Source organism: Hippoglossus hippoglossus, chromosome 24 (genome assembly GCF_009819705.1).
Source record: "Hippoglossus hippoglossus isolate fHipHip1 chromosome 24, fHipHip1.pri, whole genome shotgun sequence".
Classification (NCBI taxonomy): Eukaryota; Metazoa; Chordata; class Actinopteri; order Pleuronectiformes; family Pleuronectidae; genus Hippoglossus; species Hippoglossus hippoglossus.
The window spans coordinates 953,992-973,621 of record NC_047174.1 but is presented as its reverse complement, the minus strand read 5'-3'; the positions used below and the strand labels follow the sequence as shown (position 1 = coordinate 973,621).

Sequence of the window (19,630 nt, the reverse complement as noted above, 5' to 3'; positions counted from 1 at the left end):
CGTCCTGTTAGTGACTTGTTGTTAGTGGGCGCTGGTGTTGTGCCTTTTTGTCATCGTTGTGTGTCTCTTTGTGGTTATTTTGTGGTTCTGTGACTTGCAGTAACAGTTGCTTCACAAGGATCCTTGTACTCGGGCCCTTGACATCTCGGGCTCTGGTTTGTGGTGTTGATATTAAACATAATTTCAGTGTTCGCCTCCAGTTTGTTGATATTTCTGAAGTTTCTTTTCTTTTTTTGCCAAGTATTGTTATCAAGGAAACAAACGGAACAAGCGGTTTCCTCAGAGGACGACCAGGCTCAGATGTGATTTTAATAATCCGGTTCAGCCTCCGACATTGTTCCCAGGGAGAACATCCAAATGGTTTGACGGGCCAACGGGCTGCAGCTCCAACTATAACACTCTCTTGTTTTGCATCAGCTCCTGATTCTCTCCTCATGTTTACCCTCCTGTTTAACCAAATCACCTCTCAGTCCTCGTCCTCCTTCGTGTTTCCTGACATCAGCAGAATTTCTAACTCTCTAGTTATTAGAAGCAAATTAGTTTGTTGACAGCAAATCATTTATTTTGGTCTTGTTGCAGAAAACACAATCCACAGGACATTGTGGTTTATTGATTAGTGTTAACTCAGAGGTTGTAGTGAGACAACATTTAAAGTTAAGTGTGAGGCTCTTTATGATTTACACGTTTAATAGCTTCAGATTTCTAAAGATCCATTCTGTATTTTTGTACTTGTCCATGAGAGGGCGCACGATACAATGTGTAATGCTGCAAAGATCAAATATGATTTACAGGAATAATATGCATCGATATATCTAAACTTAATCATCACGCTCTAAACCCACTGACAACCCTTTTTTATTTGAAATACTTCCTGAGTTAACACCCAAAGTTTCTTTAGTCAACAATATATAAAGTTGGATGTGTGAACTCTTGTGTTGAGCTTCATTTATGGGACAGTTGTTTTGTCAAAGACCCTGAAAACATCTGGCGAAGCGTTCAGGAACATGTCAGCTCTGAGAATTCGTTTTCATGGCTTTGATATGATGGAGATTTCCCGGTTCATCCTCTCAAACCTCACACGTGCTCACACATAGAATAAAAGCTACGATGCGTAAAGATAAATAGATTTTATTTTAGTGTCTGTCACAAACTCCACAAACTGTTCACAGTGCTGCAGTGACTGGAAACCTCCATAAGCTGTGGTAAACACATGCTGTGAAAAATGTGGATGATGAGATTACAAGTCGAGGATCAGAACACGAAGTTAATCAAAACCGAGCGTTCACATGCAAAGACACAGAAAAGCTTCAAAACTAAAACTCTGTCCTGAAAACGTGTGTTTCAGATCACAGAGGACGACAAGCTGTTGTGAAAGTCACACACACAGTCCCAGTTGTGGCCTGTTTTTCCATCGTGAGTCGTTGCCATGGCAGCAGGCCTCAGCTCTTGCCTCCTGCGGCAGAGCCTCCGCACACGGTCGACTTCCTCAGCTCGATCTTCATCGACTGGCCCTCGGCCCGCGACTCCAACCTGGTCACCGTCGACACTCCCAGAAGCGCCTTGCTGGTGGGTTTCACACCTTTTGACACAGGGATGCGTGTGGCCGCGCTCCGAGCTGACTGCACCTCCGAACCGGGCTGGAAAGTGCACAGCGGGTTAACATGAGACACGGGCTTTGAAAGAAAGTCTTTGCAGCTGTTATTTCACTGGGTTCATTCACACCTTTTGTGAGTGTTAACGGTGGCTGCAGGACTCTCTGGGATATTTCTCTGTTTATCTGTAGTTTCTGAAGTGCAAAGGTCAAACTGATCATTTTGTGCCCGTGTTTGGTTAAAAGGAGGATATTTGTCAGTTGGGGGAAATTGTCTGTTGGTCTATGTGAGACCTGTAGAGGAGAATCTAATGCATGTGAGATCATTCCATTGTTAGTTCATACCAGGGACATCATACTCTTATAAATCAGCTGTTTATACCTGGAGAGAGGACTATCTATGGAGCACACGCCACCTGAACGCATTTTGAAACATTTCAGAAGAAACTGAAACGTAAAAAAAGAGTAGGATTCAGTCATTTCTGCTTGTACATTAAAAGAGTAAATATGGCGTCTGTGCTGCTTTTCTACGTAGCATCGAAACATTCATATAGCTTCAGACCTGCACTGAACTCAAGACATGTTTCTGACGTGTTTGTGACGTGTTCCTGACGTGTGTGGAACGCCGGTGTGGATGAGCTGTGAACAACAACACTGATCTTTCCACAGCAGAGTTTATACGTCATGTCCGGCCTCCTGCTGCTCTACAGGCTCCGCCCCTCGCCTGGATGTTCCCCACATGTTCCTGTTGGTGTGAACGAGTCGGACCCGACAACCTGCTGCTGCTGCTTCACAAACTCTAACTACACAACATGTAGAGATACTGTTTTCTGAAGTTCAAGTCTGAAAACAAGACAGACGAGTACATGAGGAGGTGCTCACCACTGATTGTGTCGGTCTGGAAGCTGCTGAGTGGACGGGTGTGATTGTGATGCTGCTCGTCATTTTGCTCGTCTTTCCCGTGGAGGTCTGGCGTGGGGAGCGGAGAACTGTTCCTGTTGATGTTTCCTTGCTGTCTGAGCTCAAAGCCTGATGTCTGAGCGTCAGCACAGGACTGCTGCTGCCCTCAGACGGCCTTTTGAACTGCGGACCCAGGTGGATGTGGATCTTATTGTCCTCTGTTGTGATGATGTTGCTGTTGGCGTTGTATTTCCTGACGTGTGGAGGCCCAGGTTGCGTCTCGGGGGTCATCTTGATCACGGTGCGGCCTGCGGTCATTTCGTGAGGCTCAGGTGAAGCACATGCTTCTGCCACAGGTGTGGTGCTGACGGTGAGGATGGACACTGGAGACTGAAGGCGTCCTGAGCTGCTGCCGTTGCTCTTCTCTGGACTCTTGGCCCTGGAGATGGTGGTTATTGTTACTGGAGATTTGGCTCGATCAAGATGTCCCATCACATCACAGGCTTTGCTCCTTGACGTCACGGTCGTGGGTTTGGGGACGATTGTGATCCGAGGTTTCTGAAGGCCGAGCGTTGGGATGATGGTGGTGCTGGAGAAGAAATCCTCCGCTCTCGGGCTGGTGATCTCCAAGGTGGCCGTGCTGTTGTCGTGGTTTGGGGTCACTCGGATATGCAGAGGCTGACCTGGCTTTGGGGACATGGTAATTTCCGGTGAGAGCAGAGAGGACGACCCGTTGGTCCTTGCAGGACTCGTCTGATTGAGCGTGACGGCCTCTTTCTTTTTCATCCAAGGTACCCAGGATTTTCTTGCCCCCAGTTCTGCAGACGCTGGAGGGTATCGTTCCAGAACCGTTGGCTTCTTGAGACCTCGTTGTCTGAGGTTGCTCATCAAGTGGTTTTCCTCAAGGACGGACTTTCTGATGAAGCCCGCTGTCGTCTCGTCCTCAGCAGGATCGCTGGCTACCAGGTCTGTCTGCACTGCTGTGGATGTAACCGGAACATCAACCATCCTCCTGCCGTTCATACCAGGCCTCAGTGCCCGGCTGTAGCACTTGGTGGACTCCAGCTCCTTGGTGAGACAGTCCACTTCTTGAAACATGCTCTTCTTCTTCTCTTCCTCCTCCATGAACCTCCGCTGCAGGACAGAATAGTCCACCTGCAGCTGGGAGAGCTGGTCCTCCTTGTTCATCAGTTCGTGGATTTTCTCCTTCAGGGCTTGGACGTGCGCCTGCAGCTCCCTGGTTCTTGCCTCCTCCATCTTGCAGCGAGTTCTCAGCTCAGCCTCGGGACTCACGACCTCGCCTTTCTCTATTGCTTTGTTTCTGGCAATCTGACTTTTCATCTCTTCCAGCAGCTTTGAGAGGGTGTTTGCTTTGTCCTGCTCTGTTCTGAATTTCTTCTCCAGTAAATCATACTCGTCCTCTGTTTTCATTAAATCTCCCTCCACCACCTCCAGTTGTTTGAGCCGGCTCTTAAGTCTTTCAATTTCTAGCGTGAGCTCTTTGACTTTGTTGTCTTCATCTGGACTCTTGTTATTGTCCTTGTTGGCCCACTTTCTCTGCATCTCGCTCTCCGTCTCCTCCAGTCTGTCCATTCTTATTTTCATGCCACTTAGCTTGTTATTTAGCTCCCTACACTTTTCCTCTTCACTTGCAAGTTTGGTTTTCAACTCATCTTTCTCTTTGGCCAGATGTGTCACTTTAACCTCCACCTCTGTCTTGAATTTGAGAAGTTTCTTGCTCTCGTCGATCAGCTTCTCTGTGACCTCTGTGACCTTGCCCTGCTCTGCTTTAAACATCTTACTCAAATCATCACTTTTCTGTTCTTCCTGTCTTAGTCTCTCCGCCATGTTTTTTCTTTCATCGACCATAATGACCGTGAAGGATTTCAACTTCATGAGATCGTCTTTGAGGAGCATTTCTGTCTTTTCAAACTTTGACTCTGATGCTTCCAGTTCTTTCAGTCGGGTTTTCACTGTCTCCAGCTCGGCAGCCAGATCCTTCACTACACGTTTCTCTCTCTCCAGGTTTGTGTGAAGCTGGGAACACTCAGTTTTGCTCTTGTTGAAAGCTCCCTCCAGTTTCTCCAGTTCAACCATTCTCTTCTGCAGTTTATCCACATCCAGCCTCAGCTCCGCACTGTGGTTCTCCTCCTGCTGCAGCCTCTTCCTCAGCTCCCTGCACTGACTCTCTGTTTTAGTGATCTCCTCATCTTTCCCCTCCATCTCCAGCACTCTCTTCCGCAGAGTCTCCAGCTCGGCCATCAGAGAGGAGTTGCCACACTCCCCTTTGCTGATCTTCTCCCTCAGCTCCTGCAGGTCCTCCTCAGATTTCTGCAGCACTTTGTTTCTTTCCTCCAGCTCCTCGATCTTGTGTGCTAGTCCCGCCAGCTTCAGCCTCAGCTGTCGGCTTTGTGACTCTTGGTTTCCCAGCTTTGTGGTCATCTCTTCGTGCTCCTGTGTGAACTTGGCTGCTCTGTGCTCCAGCTCGGCCTCCAGTTTGAGGACCTTCTGGCCTTCCTCGTTGGCGCCGTCAGTCACGGTGGCCAAGCGCTGCTCTTTTTCCTGCAGCTTCTGAGTGAGGTCCTGGGTCTTCTGGCTCTGCTGGTCGATCTGCTCGATGTGCAGCTGCCGTTCGTCCACCAACATCAGGGCAAAGGACTTGAGCTTCACCAGCTCCGCTCGGACCTTCTCCAGCCTCCTGCTGTGGTCCTTGTCCTTACGAGCCTGGTAGGCCTTTTCCTGCTCGAGCAGCCGTTTGAGTCTAAGAAACAAACAGAAGAAAACAACGAGCGGAAAGTTAATATCAAACATGTTTCAGAGAAAATATTGTTTCAGTGCAGATGCCATCAATCCGGAATCCATTTCACTTCAAAATGTGACAAATATGCTCACAATCACGAATGATTAGACACAGAAAAGGAATCGTTATTTTCAAACACTCCCATTTCCTCATGTGAGAAAGTTGTGAGTTTGACATCACATCTGGTGAACAAATAAAAAACAACAACTGTAGTTTCTTTTATTTCTGAGGACGTGGTGGGAACATCGCTGATGAGCAGAGCGAATTAAACAGGACGAACGAGGGATCGACAGAAACCAAACGAGAAGCACATCAGGGCCTGAACCTTTGTGACAGAGCTCAACTTGAGTGAAAGGGAAGAATCACAGCTGCTGGTCAGAGAGTGTGGAGCTGGTGGGATTTAGTCAGTTCTGCTGGGACTCCCCCAGATGATCGAGGTGAGAAGCTTGATTCATGTCTTTTAACAGATGATAAGAAAGTTGATTCAGAAGTTTTTCCAGCTTGTGAAGGTGCGAACACGAAGACTCACATTCAGGAGAGTACAACAAACACCACTAACCGTGCACACATGCACACTGCAGCCAAGTTTAAACACTCGTCCTTCCTCTCGGACTTTGTTTGCAAAGGAGCCACATCTAAATTTCACGCCGTGTTCTGTCTGGAAGGGATTTTGTAAACTTATCCCCAGATGTTTTTTTTTAAATACATTTACAAATTCATCGTCATCTCTTTTTAAATAATAATGTAGTTTCTGGTTTGCACACGAGCGCATACTTCTGAAATGTGATTTTATTGAGATGATGAAATTGGACTTGTTCTACAGGAGCCACATGTTCGGTCTTCTGGGTCTCGACTCTGCACATCTCTCACCAAACTAACCCACTTTGAGAAGACAGATCAAATCCTGTCTGAATGACCTGAACCACCAGAATCCTCATAGACGTGTTGATTTCCGCACTTTCACAGATTTTAACTTGAACGCAAAAAAAACCCCCCCAACAGGATGAAGCAATAACACGAGGAACTGTAGAGCTGCCAACAAACGTCTGAGACTTTAACCTGTGTGAGTTAATGTCCCGTTGGTGGATGTTTAGCTAATCTCTGCAGGAGTCTGCTTCTCTTCCTCGTGTTACACTCAGGTCACATCAGACTCTGAAGGTCTCTGCACAACAAGAGAACTGGATCTGTTTCACTGAACCTAACACAGCCTGCTCCTCCCGTGTCAAAGAAACTCAACTTACCAGCCCGTTGTGATGCAGGGAGGGTTGATCCATGTCTGAGTGTTTTCAGAGCGGAGCAGGAGCCACATGCTGCTGCTACTGGGAGCCTCACGGGATCCCAGAGCCAGGGGAGGAGGGGCCCCCACTCCGCAGGGAATTAGCCATCACATTCCAAACATGTCATCAGTGGACAATGAAAAAGGTGGAAGCTGCTAAACAGCACCACTCCACTGGCTGGTGATGTCATCCCGGCCTCCATATATGGTGCACGGAGGCGCTGCCCCTGTGTGGACACTGAGGAGGAGGAGGAGGAGGAGGGGATCAAAGCTCTCAAGCTCTTCCTCTTCTTTCTTAGTGCTTCTGATTTTCTCCCCTCGGCCGAGGAGGAACAAAGTGCGACATTAAAAGTGAAGTTCAAACTCTTCTTATCTTTTTGTTCTGTTTCTCGTCCTCTTCCCAAAGCGCTGCTCCAGTTTGACCCAGTTGTCTCCCGACTGTCTTGCAGCCCCGGCAGTGTTTCCACGGCAACGCGGCAACAATGCAAGGCGAGACGTTTTGTTTTGGAGAGGACAATGCTCGGCCTCTCTCATTATATCCCCCTGTATCGTGCAAAGGGAGAGGACAGGGATATAAACCCGGCGGCTGGGTTGTGAGCTCATGGCTTCAGACGGCAGAGGAGGCCTGTGGTTCTCTAAATGAGCCAAATATGAGCCGAGCAAAGAGTTTACAGATGCAGAGGCTTTCTGTCGCTGCTCCGCGTTATTACAAATACATGTTATTCACAAACATCACGACATGGCTCCGACAGTCGCACTTCACTTGGCTGCTTCCTCATTCTGGACACTGTCTGTTTCACACAGGTCTCACTGGATAAAATCCTCTTCTGTCTTCTAGCAAAGAAGAAGCATTACACGCTTTCTGTTATTCCAGCCTATCGCTGCACTAAATCTGATTCAACCCTAATTGATGGTTTGATGTTTTTACATATCAAAAGAATAGAAAACAAATAAATCTAATAAAAAGAATACAACACTATGTTGCTCGGGCCACGACCTTCTGTCTGAACCTTTACGAGCCTGAAGTATAAAAAAGCCAACGTGACCAAAACCAAGTTTTATTTAAAAGTTTTCTCGGAACACGACCCAATGGAACAGACCTCAGAGTTCTTCTCTGGTATTTGATGTAGATTTGGTCTTTGTGTTCTCATCTGGATGGAGATGCTGATCTGTAGCTAATTACTTACATCCGTATTAACATTCAGAACCGAACGAGAACGAGGAGGAGGAGCAGTTGTCCTCGGCTGTTTAGGGGCGAAAGCATTTTTAACATGAATCTGATTTGTTCACCACTGTAAAATTACAGAGCAGAAAAAACCTACATTTCTGTGTAGACAGATGTGGTTTGCTGGTTTGAATCCTCAATTCTCAGGCCACACTAACCCCAGACTGGGATTAGGAGTCTCAGGACGGCCTGGAGGTTAGGAATCACCGAACCTGATTCTGCTGCTTGTCCTTTGACGACTTTGTCTTTGCCAGCAACATTGAAATCACCTTTCTGTTGGTGACGTTGTTCCACATCCGGTTTGAGACGTTTGAGACGTTTGAGACGTTTGAGACGTTTGAGACGTTTGAGACTACGATCATTCACCAGGAGCGTCTGTGTTGAATGTGCTGAGGAATCTAAGTCCAGTGTTTTAGCTCCATGTTTGGTCTCCACCACCTCCTGCAGCACAGTCATAGATTTTCAGCAATCATCTAAAAGGTCTTCACTTTATTAATGCAGTTTAGTTTATATATATTCAAGTTAAAACCTCTGACTCTTCTGTCACTGTTTGTACTTCTTCACTGGGGGGGATTTTAAAAGAGTAAAAAGTTGGTAGCTTTGTGCCGCAGGTTTGTGACGGCTACAGGAAAGAGCAGCTCTCTTGTGCAGTCGTGTGATTCTGTGACGGTTGTTGTGCAAACACAGCCTCTAATCATCCAGCAGGATCTCGGCGGGGAATGACATCACCCGCGCTGCGTTCAGGGTCCACACATTCCGGATTTCACCTGCAGTGAATCTGAAGCCTGACTGCAGCCGGCAGGAATGTGTTTCCTCTCTGAGCCGAGAGCGAGGAGACGTGTGAAACTCAAACTACGTCCAGAAAAACGTTACAACATTATTAAGGCAGAAATAACTAAAGGTGTGAGCGCTGACACCTTTTAAATAACTAATGTGCACAAATAAACAGCATTTGAAAGATGTTGCTTGGAGCGATGTGATGAAGTGGAGGTGAATCACTGCGACGTCTCAGTATTTGAAGTTTTATGGAGCATCTGGAGCAGATGTGATTCTGTGATGTTTTATTGTGAAGCTTTTCTCTTGTCCTCGTCTCCCTCGTCCGGGACTTGAACTTTGCTTCGATCCACGTTACGGTACGAGAGGTTTTCAGACGACACATCACCAGGATTTGACATAAAGTGTGAAAACAAATGTTGCTTCAAGATTTTTGAATAAACAACTCCAAACTCCCTGAAGCAGATTCACAGGATGTAGAAGCTGCAGCACAGCAGGGGGCCTCACGGCCACAGAGCTCTGACACCTCATAACCAACATGTCTAATTATATTTGGTGGAGTAAGCTCATATAATCCTTAAAGAAAAAGTTTCACACTTTCACATATAAACAATGAGAAGACTGGGTGACACAGAGCAGCACATCCCATCATGCATCACTGTACAAACTCAACTGAACTAAATCATCAGAATCATTTTTAAATATTAAAAGCTCAGAGTCTCTGAAAGTCTCGGAGCCAGAAGCAACCAGATGTGTGTGTCCTCTAAACCTTCTACACACACACAGACTCACACGGAGGCCTCACCTCTCCCTCTCCTGCTCCAGCAGGTTGGTGAAGTCGTCGCTCTTGTTCATGAAGTCGACGTGTTTGCGTTTCTCGTTGTCGAGATCAGCCACAGTGCGACGGTGACATTTCTCAGCCAACAGCAGCTGCTCCAGCATCCGTCTGTACGTCTCCTTCTGTTTGTCCTCCAGACGGTCCAACTGGCGAGGACACAACCACGTTATCCTCTGTGTGTGTGTGTGTGTGTGTGTGTGTGTGTCTGTGTGTGTGGGAACAATGAGCATGAGATTTATTCTGAATATTTTCATGCTCACTGTTGTTCAGTCTTTTCACTGCAGACGTCTCTGAGCAGAACTAATTATATTCTATAAAATGTCTATTTTCTTCTATTTATTTTCTCGAGCTGAAACGATGCAGGTTCAATTCATTAAAGATGATTTCACGCTGCATTTACATGAATGAAGCTCAACATCAAAATAAAACTTGCAAACCACACTAACAAACATTGGGATTTGAACTTCAAGGCCACCGTATATATTTATCATTTAAAAACCATTATTGAACAGTTTTGATGGAAATTCCAAAAGTGACATATTGAGTTTGTGAATGATTTCTCGACAGAGGACAGTGGACTGTTCCTCTTTGGACGGACTTTGGACTTTTAACAAAACCATGAAGGAATCTAATTATCATAAATATCTATGATATAACTTTTATGCAACGTCTAGTATTTTTCTACCAGGATTGAAAACTTCTGCACCTTTGAAACAACATTTACACTTGTTGAGAAATAAAATATCAACGTTTAATTTTATGGGTCAATATAAAATCATTCCCTTGAAGCTTGTGTATGAAAAACACATTTCTGAGTCAGTTATTTATTCTCTTGAAATAAAAACTGTTTCAGTGCATAAATAGCTTGAAATACTGTTGAACAATATTAGAGAGTAAACTGTACATGACCAGCAGCTGCCTCTCTCCCTCTAATAACCGAGCAACATGACCGTTCCCTCCCTCACCTCGGCCATGGGCTTCTCGTAGACGTCCTCTGTGCCGTGGTGGCCGTGGCTGAGCAGCCCGTCCCTCTGCAGCGCCTGCAGGGGTCTGGTGGGGTCGGCTGAACCGTAGTGAGCCTCCAGAGCCTCGGGCCTGGTCCTGTCCGACTTCAGGAGGCCGATCATGTCCTCTCTGGCCTGAGGGGACATGACAGGTCTTAATCTACACTCATGGGAGACGAGGGAACAGCAACATGACACTGACACAGGTTTGTGTTGTTTGTCTGAGCTTTTATTTTGTACTGAAGCTTGTGATAAAGCTGAAAACTGTGGGCAGCTGCTTCACGTGGACCTTTAGTCCTGCTTGTCCCAGCAGAGGGAGCTGTTCCCTTCAGTCTACGTCTCGTTCATGTCAAGCAACCAGGCCTCAAACACACAATCTTTACACAAACATGTGGAATCCTCCATCATAACATCGTCTCCTCTCAACATTTAGACTAAGAAACAAGATGTTTAATGTGGATCTGCCTCAAACACAGTTTCCTCCATATCTGCGCCGGATTTACCCGGAAACACGAGAATCTGCAAAAAGATGTGTCTCTCTATTTGAAATCCTGCAGAATAAAAACATGTCCCCCGTGTGTGTTGCTGATGGAAATACTCAAAACGCCCAAACAGACGAGCGGCAGCGGCTTCCTGTCTCTCTGCTGATTATAAATGTGGCTCCATTAGAAAATCATTATCAGAGAGGAGCCGGTGTCTCTGCTGTTTCCACCCGGACCCATCGCCTGCTGTGAAATGTGAATCGGTCTCAGCTCAAGAACACTAGTGTTAAGTTGCTTTAGGGAAAAACAATCATCTGATTAGTTGTTTCTGTAAATGAGAGAGTTTCCAGTTGAGTTCTCTCGCAGGAGAAAGTCCGTCGCCTCTCACTTGTTCTAACAAACAGCCCTTGAATGTTGTCTTTATTGTGAGCAACGCTTTCCATTCGCCGCTGGAAGTCGAGTTACGACTGATCAGTTTCACTCAGTTTCACTTCCTCCCGACTAAGCTTGAGTTTTCAAACTAGTTTACAAAAGTCTCGGATTGAGAAATCTCCAGAGTGATGTGGACAGCAGGCGTAAATAAAAACGTTTCTCTGCGAATCCAGATGTTTTGGGCTGTTAAATATTATTAATTAAAGTCTTGAAGAGCTGAACCTTTTATCTTGGCGACTTTATATCTTGAGTTATGTATAAAAACTGTTAAATGAATCAGAAGTTGATCAAACTCTCACCTGAACTTCTCCCTCCATGATTCCCAGCAGGTGGAGCAGGTCCTTCTTGTTCAGATCTAGTGTTGTCGTCTTGCCGCTCTCTGCAGATCTCTGAGGTTTCTTCAACACCCCCGTTCTACCGTCCTTCATCTTCCTCTTCATCAGCTCCGGTGTGTTTTCCTGCTCCTCCTCCTCTTGCTGCTGCTTGATGAAACCTTTCGTGGGCTGGATGTGTTCCTGGTCTGGACCCATGGTGCAGTTCCTGGATCTCATTTTTACTCTTCAGCCTGTGAGAAGAGACAACAGCAGATGAAACAATCACATTATTATTAGTTTAGGTTTGGAGTCGGTGAACAAATTCATCACAATGAACATGAAGTCATTCTTTTGTCACTTATGTTAAACTTTAAGATTTGGAAACGTTCCCTGTTGTTCTGTTTATTCTGGAAACATTTTGAAAACAGAACGAATTCTTCATCATCCCTCGTCTTCTCTAGTTTTTAAAGCAACACATCACATGAATCTGCTGCGGTGACGTCATCGCCCAGGAGCGAGACACAGCTTTTGTGTCTCAAACAATCGACCGGGTCGCACGAGAGAATAAAAGCAGAAATCAAACGTCCACGTGGTCCATTTTACAGTTTGATCCTGATTCAGGTCGATAAAGTCAAATGTGCGTTGACCAACATGAGCAGAGATCCATCAGACGCTGCATCATCAGTCGCCTCCTGAACAAACAGGGACGGGAGCAGCGGCTGTGAAGCCCGACACCGTCACAGTCCACAGAAAACAAGCAGTTTACAGGCCATCGGATCTGAAAGAGGCCAAAGTTCCCAGAGGCTGCAGCTCTGGATGAAAGCAGCCTGTGACTCAGCCAGAGAAAATCCTGGCAGCCGAGCGGCAGCAACCGCATTAGCACTGCCTGTTATTAATAGTTGTTTCAGAGGAGATCTCCCAGGCATCATAATACAGAGCTGCCCCTCTTTTCTCTGTGACGGTCCGTGAACCGGACGAGGAGCCGGAGGGTCAGTGTGAAGCTGAGAGGATCCTGATGCTGCAGCAGGAGGAAGTTCTGAGCTGCTCAGCATCGTCTGTATTTACTGAACCTACACAACATGAGAAACAACATGAGAAATAACATGATATCACAAACTGGCAGCACCTGAAATATGGGACTTTCTGGAGACGTGATGCAGCTAAACGTGTCTCTGTGATTCACGCCTCCGACAGCTGTGACCACGGTCGACACACGAGAGGGGACGAGCGGTGGAGGAGGCGCGTTGGCAGCAGCGGTTAGAAGATCGTCCAGTAACAGGTTTCAAACCGGGATCAACGTGTCGCCACAGATTTACGAGTCGTGACCTCATGTCTCTTTCACAACAGTCATTTTAAAAACTCAATTGAAGAATTCTGTTATTTCTCTTGACAGATGTAATGTTTTCAAACCTATTTAATCAAAGAAAGTTAACTTATCAGTGTGTTTTACATGCTAACACACTGATGTCACACTATAGACGGAGGGAGAGTCAGCACATTGTTAAACTTCTTAAACCAGTTAAATATAAATCACACATTGCAGGACGAAGATAAAAGACAAAAATAAAAGCCTCCTCGCTGCAGATGGACCTTGAAGTTTGTGAGGATGAGTTGACATTTTCAAATAAGAGTTAAAACAGTTGCATCTGTGAAAAATAAAAATCAAAGTCTGAAGAGTCTGTTGTAAGTTTTCCTTCTGATGTCATCTGCTCGGTGTAAATGCTGCAAACAGCTGATCTCTGAGTGGGAGATGGATCCTGGGCAGCAGCTGTTTGTCTGGTGAAATCTTAACGGGGTATTTTTAGGGTCTCCCCTCGCTGGAGTCCAACAAAAGTTTCAAGGCTATCACTTTATAAGTCATCAGCAGCTCCTCGGATTCCTGAGCCACACATTCACTTCCCAGCTGCAGCGCTGGTTCTCCTCCACAACAACACACGATGTCAATAAACAGCCGCTGACATCAGGTTAAAACACGTCAGTGACTCAACAGAGGTCACAGCCCCACGACGGTGCAGAGAAACAACCACTGAGTGGAGATACGTCACTGACATCCACTAACATCCACCGGTGGCATCTTAATTAGTGCAGGAGAACACGAGATGTTCTACGGAGGCCGAGGGAGCTCAACACAGAAACACATGTAAACACAGAGACGTGCTTCCAGGAACCTAAAGTGAGGAACCTGCTGTAGTTCAATGTTTTGTGAAGTTTCATCATCACCAGTGACGAGCAGCAGATTTCAGTAACTTCACAAAGATCTGGATTCATCACATGTTCCCGAACATGAAAGACGTCACTGGAACTTTACTGTAGATGTTAACATACTGTCGGGTATAGATGACTTTTAGACATAAATATACAAACTGCTTTGGAAGTGACACTTCAACCTCTGTGTTTTTCATGATTTAGACATGTCAGGTTGAAATGTGACCATACAAGGCAGCGGTCAGGAGGTTTGGTGTAACCCAGCATGACGGGAAAGTGAAGTCAGTGATCTGTGCTGCAGCAGGTCTTCAGATACACAGATGAATAACTGATCTACTGGAGAACAGTCATTCATCCACCGTTTCATATTTGTTCCATGATTTCTTAAATCTCTAAAGTTAAAGGTCTTTACTTTGCTACTTTAACAGAAGAGATACGAGGAGAAAACTGGATCAAGCCCGTTTTAATTTGTCTTATTGTAAATCAGAGTGATTGGATTTAAAACAGTGTGTGAGCTCAGTTACTGAAGAAATATGCAGACACATGATTTAAAATCTTTTTCCTCGATCCGTCTCGTCCAGTTAAAACCAAAACTGGAACTTTATCCAGCAGCAAATCATTTTAAAACAAAGTTCTCAGATTATAATTGTTTCTGTGGCTTCAACACGATCTGTCCTCAGCAATGACTGAATATAAAACAAGATGACGCCTCTGCACTTCCTTCGACTCCCACAAAGTCGAGATAAAACATCCTGGACACAGACATCTTGTGCTGCTGACGTCATTTCAGCTTCCCTCTGGGGCTTTGAGGAGTTCCATCCACCTGATGATGATGAACGGCAACGTGCGAACGCAGAAGCGTGTTCTGCTCCGCGTGTCTCAAAGTGGGAAGTGCCGAGCGAGGAAGAGTGTTTGTTTGTTGCATCAGTGTTTTGTTCCATGAATCCATGGAAACCACTCGACGTTGCAGGCTGGAATAAACAGTGCTTGACTAATATTAGGATTTCAAGCAGCGCTGCTTGAAATAGTGACACTTCCAGTTGTGGCGTGAGCGTCACTCCGGGCTCAGATTACCACCTTTAGAGCGTCACTGCAACATCAGAAATAGAAGCAACTGAAGCGTGTTACTGCTTCTTTATTGAGATTTAAACAGCAGCAGCAGTAAAAGTTTATTTCCTACGAGACACAGGATTAATCCCAGTCTCCTGCTGTAGAAACCTTCATCCTTCCTCATCACCCGCCTCCGTACATGGAGGTCTTACTCTCACAGATCCGCAGATGAGCGAGCAGCCGTGAGGAAGACCCAACAAAAATAGAAATCTGAAAATGTGGCATAATAAACTGGGTCAGAGGTTTGGACGTGATGCAGACGGGAGGTGTTAGAGAGCTGGAGACATGAAGCTTCTCAGGAAGGGAGAAATAAGGTTTCATGAGTTTCCGGTCAAGCAACTTCTTACATCTGCTGCAGGTCACTGAGTCACAGGATCACCAGAATCACCAGAATCACCAGAATCACCAGAATCACAATCCGGCTGTTATCATGGGTCTGTGGGGAAACGACTGTTGTCTCTGCTGTTTGCATGAGAACAAAGATAATACAGTAAAACAGAAAGTAATACAATTAAAATATGTGACAAGTGAATGAATATTTGTGGCTGAGACAAAGCAGGTTTTCAAACTCCCAGCGGTTTGCTCAAGAGCTCTAATCAGCGGTGACCGGTCCAGAGAAAGTGACATCAGCGAGCAGCAGCCAAGTCTCACATGCCTCCTGCATGGAATGAGCATGAGGTCACTTCCCTCATAAAGTGATAGAGGGGAGGAGGCGTGAGGGAGGAGGGGGGGAGGCAGAATATAATGAGTCCACTTTTTACATTTATGAGCCAGTTAGCTCCTGAACATGATTCATCTCAAGTGGTCGGTGGTCAAACCCAGCAGCTGTTTAACGTGAGAAATGACTCACGAGATCCACTCGTCCAATCAGAGGCGCCCGCTCATTCTGCAGGATTTTAACGAGCAATAAAATCAGAGAAACTGGTGAGAGGTGCAAGAAATCTCTCATATCAGAGCAGGAGGAGCTGAAAGCCGAGCATTCATCTCACAGAACTCTATCGATAACAGAATCGATTCAGTCTCTCTCACTCAGACTTACTAACCTCAAATATGTCTGAATAAATGTGGTTGTTGCTATAAATGGTCGTCATGGCCACAAAAAGTCAAGGTGATAAAAGTTCAGCTGAAGATTAATGAAGTTTGATTATATTTTTTGTGTGTTTAGCAGAGGGTTCGATCTCTTGTTCCCAAAAAAGACTCGAACTAGGAGATACCCTCCAGACCTTTATTATTTAACTGTGGAGACATTTTGTTTCTTCATCTAAACTAAACAACAGCATGAATCAGTGGGTACGACCTGGTGTCGACAGTCCAGGCTGCTGCTGCTGGGATCGTGTGTTCTGCCCTTAAATACCACTCATGGTTTGAATGTCTCAAAATCCACAGCAACGTGGTGGAACCAGGGCCGTAAGTAACTGGTGCCTGGGCCCCTGAGCTGAGAGGGGCCCCCGGGAACGCCTGATCAACTGGCGACAACGGAAAGTTTTGACTTCGTCACATCGTTCCCATCGTTATCCATCAGGATGTTATCAGTGGTTTTTATACGCCCCCCCTTCCTCGGAACAGAAAACGCTCCCGAAACAAACACAGGGCTCCTCGGGACCCTGTTATGTTGTCATGGGAACTGCAGCTGCTGTTATGAAACCAAACACGAGGGCAGACGCTGCTGAACGTCCCCGTCAGCCTCAGATCACTGAATTAGCAGTGATCTCATGGCTGTTATCATTTGGCCTTGAGCTGCCGCTGGAAGACACAGGAACAAAATCACAAACTGAGAGAAGCAACGAGAATCAAACCATCGACTAATGAGGGAAGAAGAGTTCAGAGACTTGGAGAAACACTGAAGACGCCACAATGTTTGAGCCACGAGGACGTTCATTTGGTGCATTGGAACTGGTGAGGAGTACTGGAGTACTGTGGAGTACTCTAGTACTGGAGTACTGGAGTACTGTGAAGTACTGGAGTACTGTGGAGTACTGTGAAGTACTGTGAAGTACTGGAGTACTGGAGTACTAGAGTACTGTGGAGTACTGTGGAGTACTCTAGTACTGGAGTACTGTGGAGTACTGTGGAGTACCCTAGTACTGGAGTACTGGAGCACTGGAGTACTGTGGAGTACTGCGCCTGAAGGTGCTGATGCTGCTAGTGATACCATCATGATGTTACCATGGCAACCAGATGAAGCTCTTCATTTATGATCTCCATTCAAACAGAAAGACTACCCCCCCCCACACTGACAACACGCCCACGTCAGACTCAGTCTACAAACCAATCAGAGTCCAGTACAGGTAGACGCAGCCCATAACTGATCATGATTACAGACGTTGATTGTTTGATCCTCGTGACTCAACTTTTTTTATTCCAGTAAAAGGCTTAGCTCCGCCCCTCAGCCACAGCCGCCTCGTGGCGTTCAGTTCAAATCCTTCCCACGCAGCTTCTGGTCCATGGTTCTGCTGCTCGTGGAGAAAAGGTTGAAAATAACTGGTGCAATGAAAACAGTGGAGGGGAAAAGTGAAGCTATTAATGGAGAGCTGGTCTCAGGAGACGTGGGCAGAGCAGTGCATGCTGGGTATGATAACACAGACGAGGGCGGGCCAAAGAGCTCCTCTGTTTACTGTTTGGTGTTTACACGGATCAGACCGGGAACATTTTCCAAATTTTCCCCCGAGGGACAGGCTGTCCTGGCACTTTGACTGATTTAGAGCCCTTGAGCAAATCACTGAACCGTCGCTGTGTCACTATTTAAATTAAATCTTTAAAGAAGAGAAAAAAAGTAAAGCCAAAGGGTCTCTATCGCCCCCTGGTGGCTGGCTGCAATACAGGCCTCCTCCATGTTAGCAGATGGGACATGAACCAAACCAAACAATCACAGGAGACGTTAAATAAATGTTTGTAAAGATGTTTCTGTCATTTCAGCTCGTTCTTCTTTGTTTGTTCAAGTTTCTGATCAGTTTGGATTTAATTACTTATTTGAGACGTCATGATTGACAGCCGAGACTGACTCTGGATTGGCCGAGCACATGTGGGTGGGACCTCGATGCCACGACTTCTGCCGCGTCACGTTAACTCCTCCTCCGCGAGTCAGCGTCACACACAGCGACAGCAGCTCGTCCTCAAACATTTATCAAATTCATGTGTTTTCTAAAAGCAGCGTGTGAATGAAGCGGCTCTGAGCTCATGTGTTCATTCATGAGTCTCAGCTTCATAACGTCACACTTCAACACTGACACACACACTTATAACAATATACAAATCTTTACTCAATATTATCATCCGGCTTCTGTTATTGTGCTGTTATGAGAATTTTAGTGTTTTATCTTTATTATATTATTCAATCTTTATTTTAGAATAAATATATACCACATACTTATTGAATCACTGAACAAAAAAAAGGAAAATAAATTACTGCGTACATATATTTTATTAGTGTATACATCTGGTTGTTTTGTACAGTTACTCGAGTACTTTTGTATAATCCTGAGCTTCGTGTACTTTGTTATATTCCCCTGAACAATAACTAGAGTAAATAAAAAGTTACCTGTTACTTCACAGATTCATATTGTTGAAACCTGTAAATACTTCCAGGGTCAAACTGCAGCTGTCGCCTGAACACATCAGGGACAATGACTCTATATTACATCAGGATATATTAATAACTCTGTAAACCAGCATCGACACTTTCAACCCTGCATTTTTCAGCAATGACTCAAAGAATGTGATGGGACGAAACCATCAAAATGTTTCATAAATAAAAGCAGGAAAAGTCTCACAATTATCAAAATCCTTCTTCACTCCAGCACTGACATTGTCCTGCTCAAAGAATATTAAAAATAATATGAAATATGAAACATTTAAATATTGTATAAATATTATATTTATATATTAGATGTATTATGATTTTTTTGGGTAAAATTAATACTTTTCTTGTTTTTACAGACTTAAATTGTGTCTTTGATCGTCACAGTTTGAGTTTTTTTTCCACTAAAGTTGAGCGTCGACCTTAAAAAGCCGCTGATGACGTCGCTCTTACCTGGTCGCTCCTCTGAGGCGTCACAGCTGCTCAGTCCAGAAAATACAATCAGTCCAGGTTTGAGTTCACTGACATCACATCGTCAGGTTCTCCTCCTCTGTCAGAGCTGAAGCTTTATCCTCTGTGAACTCACAGGGCGAGAGAGCAACAGATACAAGTGGGTGAGGAGAGAGAGAGAGAGAGAGAGAGAGAGAGAGAGAGAGAGAGAGAGAGAGAGAGAGAGACTTTCTTTCTTTCAGCTCCCTTGTTCTTTTCTCTCTGAGTCTCTGCTCTATATTTAACCTCAGTCTGTGTTTCAGCTTCTCCCACTGACGCTTTCCAAAACCCAACAGCTGAACTATCAGAGCCGGACCACTCCTCGTCCTCTAAACCCCTCCTCTTTCTCCTCTTCCTCCTCCTCTAACACCTCCCATTTATCCTCCTCTTCCTCTAACTCCTCCCATTTCTGCTGTTTTTCCTCCTCCTCTTCCTCCTCCTCTTCCTCCTCTTTCCCCTCTTCTACCTACCTCTTTCTCCACTTTCTCCTCCTCCTCTTCTTCCTCTTTACCCTCCTCTTCCTCCTCTTTCTACTCCTTTTCCTCTTTTTCCTCCTTCTCCTCTTTCTCTACCTCCTTTTCTTCTTCTTCTTCTTTCTCCTCCTCCTCCTCCT

General features: G+C 45.5%; 1 protein-coding gene across 3 annotated transcripts; it reads right to left on the bottom strand.

Annotated features, from left to right (window-relative positions):
- Positions 1-1,114: 1,114 nt before the first annotated feature.
- LOC117758699 (filamin-A-interacting protein 1) lies at positions 1,115-19,516 on the bottom strand. 3 transcript variants are annotated; one of them, XM_034580590.1, is made up of 7 exons: positions 19,500-19,516; positions 19,001-19,087; positions 11,622-11,890; positions 10,370-10,543; positions 9,372-9,550; positions 2,474-5,252; positions 1,115-1,637 (listed from the first exon to the last, which is right to left on the bottom strand). In XM_034580590.1, the coding sequence occupies exons 3-7, from the start codon at positions 11,871-11,873 to the stop codon at positions 1,440-1,442; spliced, it is 3,582 nt and encodes a 1,193-aa protein (XP_034436481.1). In that variant the 5' UTR covers positions 11,874-11,890; positions 19,001-19,087; positions 19,500-19,516; the 3' UTR covers positions 1,115-1,439. The 3 variants fall into 3 exon arrangements, with proteins under 3 accessions (XP_034436481.1, XP_034436483.1, XP_034436482.1); XM_034580592.1 differs by lacking the exons at positions 19,001-19,087; positions 19,500-19,516 and adding an exon at positions 17,302-17,322 and having other exon boundaries at positions 11,622-11,887; XM_034580591.1 differs by lacking the exons at positions 19,001-19,087; positions 19,500-19,516 and adding an exon at positions 12,326-12,711 and having other exon boundaries at positions 11,622-11,887.
- Positions 19,517-19,630: the final 114 nt, after the last annotated feature.

Bases quoted from the DNA above. Each gene is read 5' to 3' on its own strand.
- LOC117758699 (XM_034580590.1), bottom strand. From the start codon at position 11,873: ATGAGATCCAGGAACTGCACCATGGGTCCAGACCAGGAACACATCCAG. The intron at 5,253-9,371 runs GTGAGGCCTCCG...TTTGTTTCTTAG, and splicing joins CTGGAGCAGGAGAGGGAGAG to ACTCAAACGGCTGCTCGAGC. The intron at 1,638-2,473 runs GTGAGCACCTCC...TGCACTTTCCAG, and splicing joins CCAGACCGACACAATCAGTG to CCCGGTTCGGAGGTGCAGTC.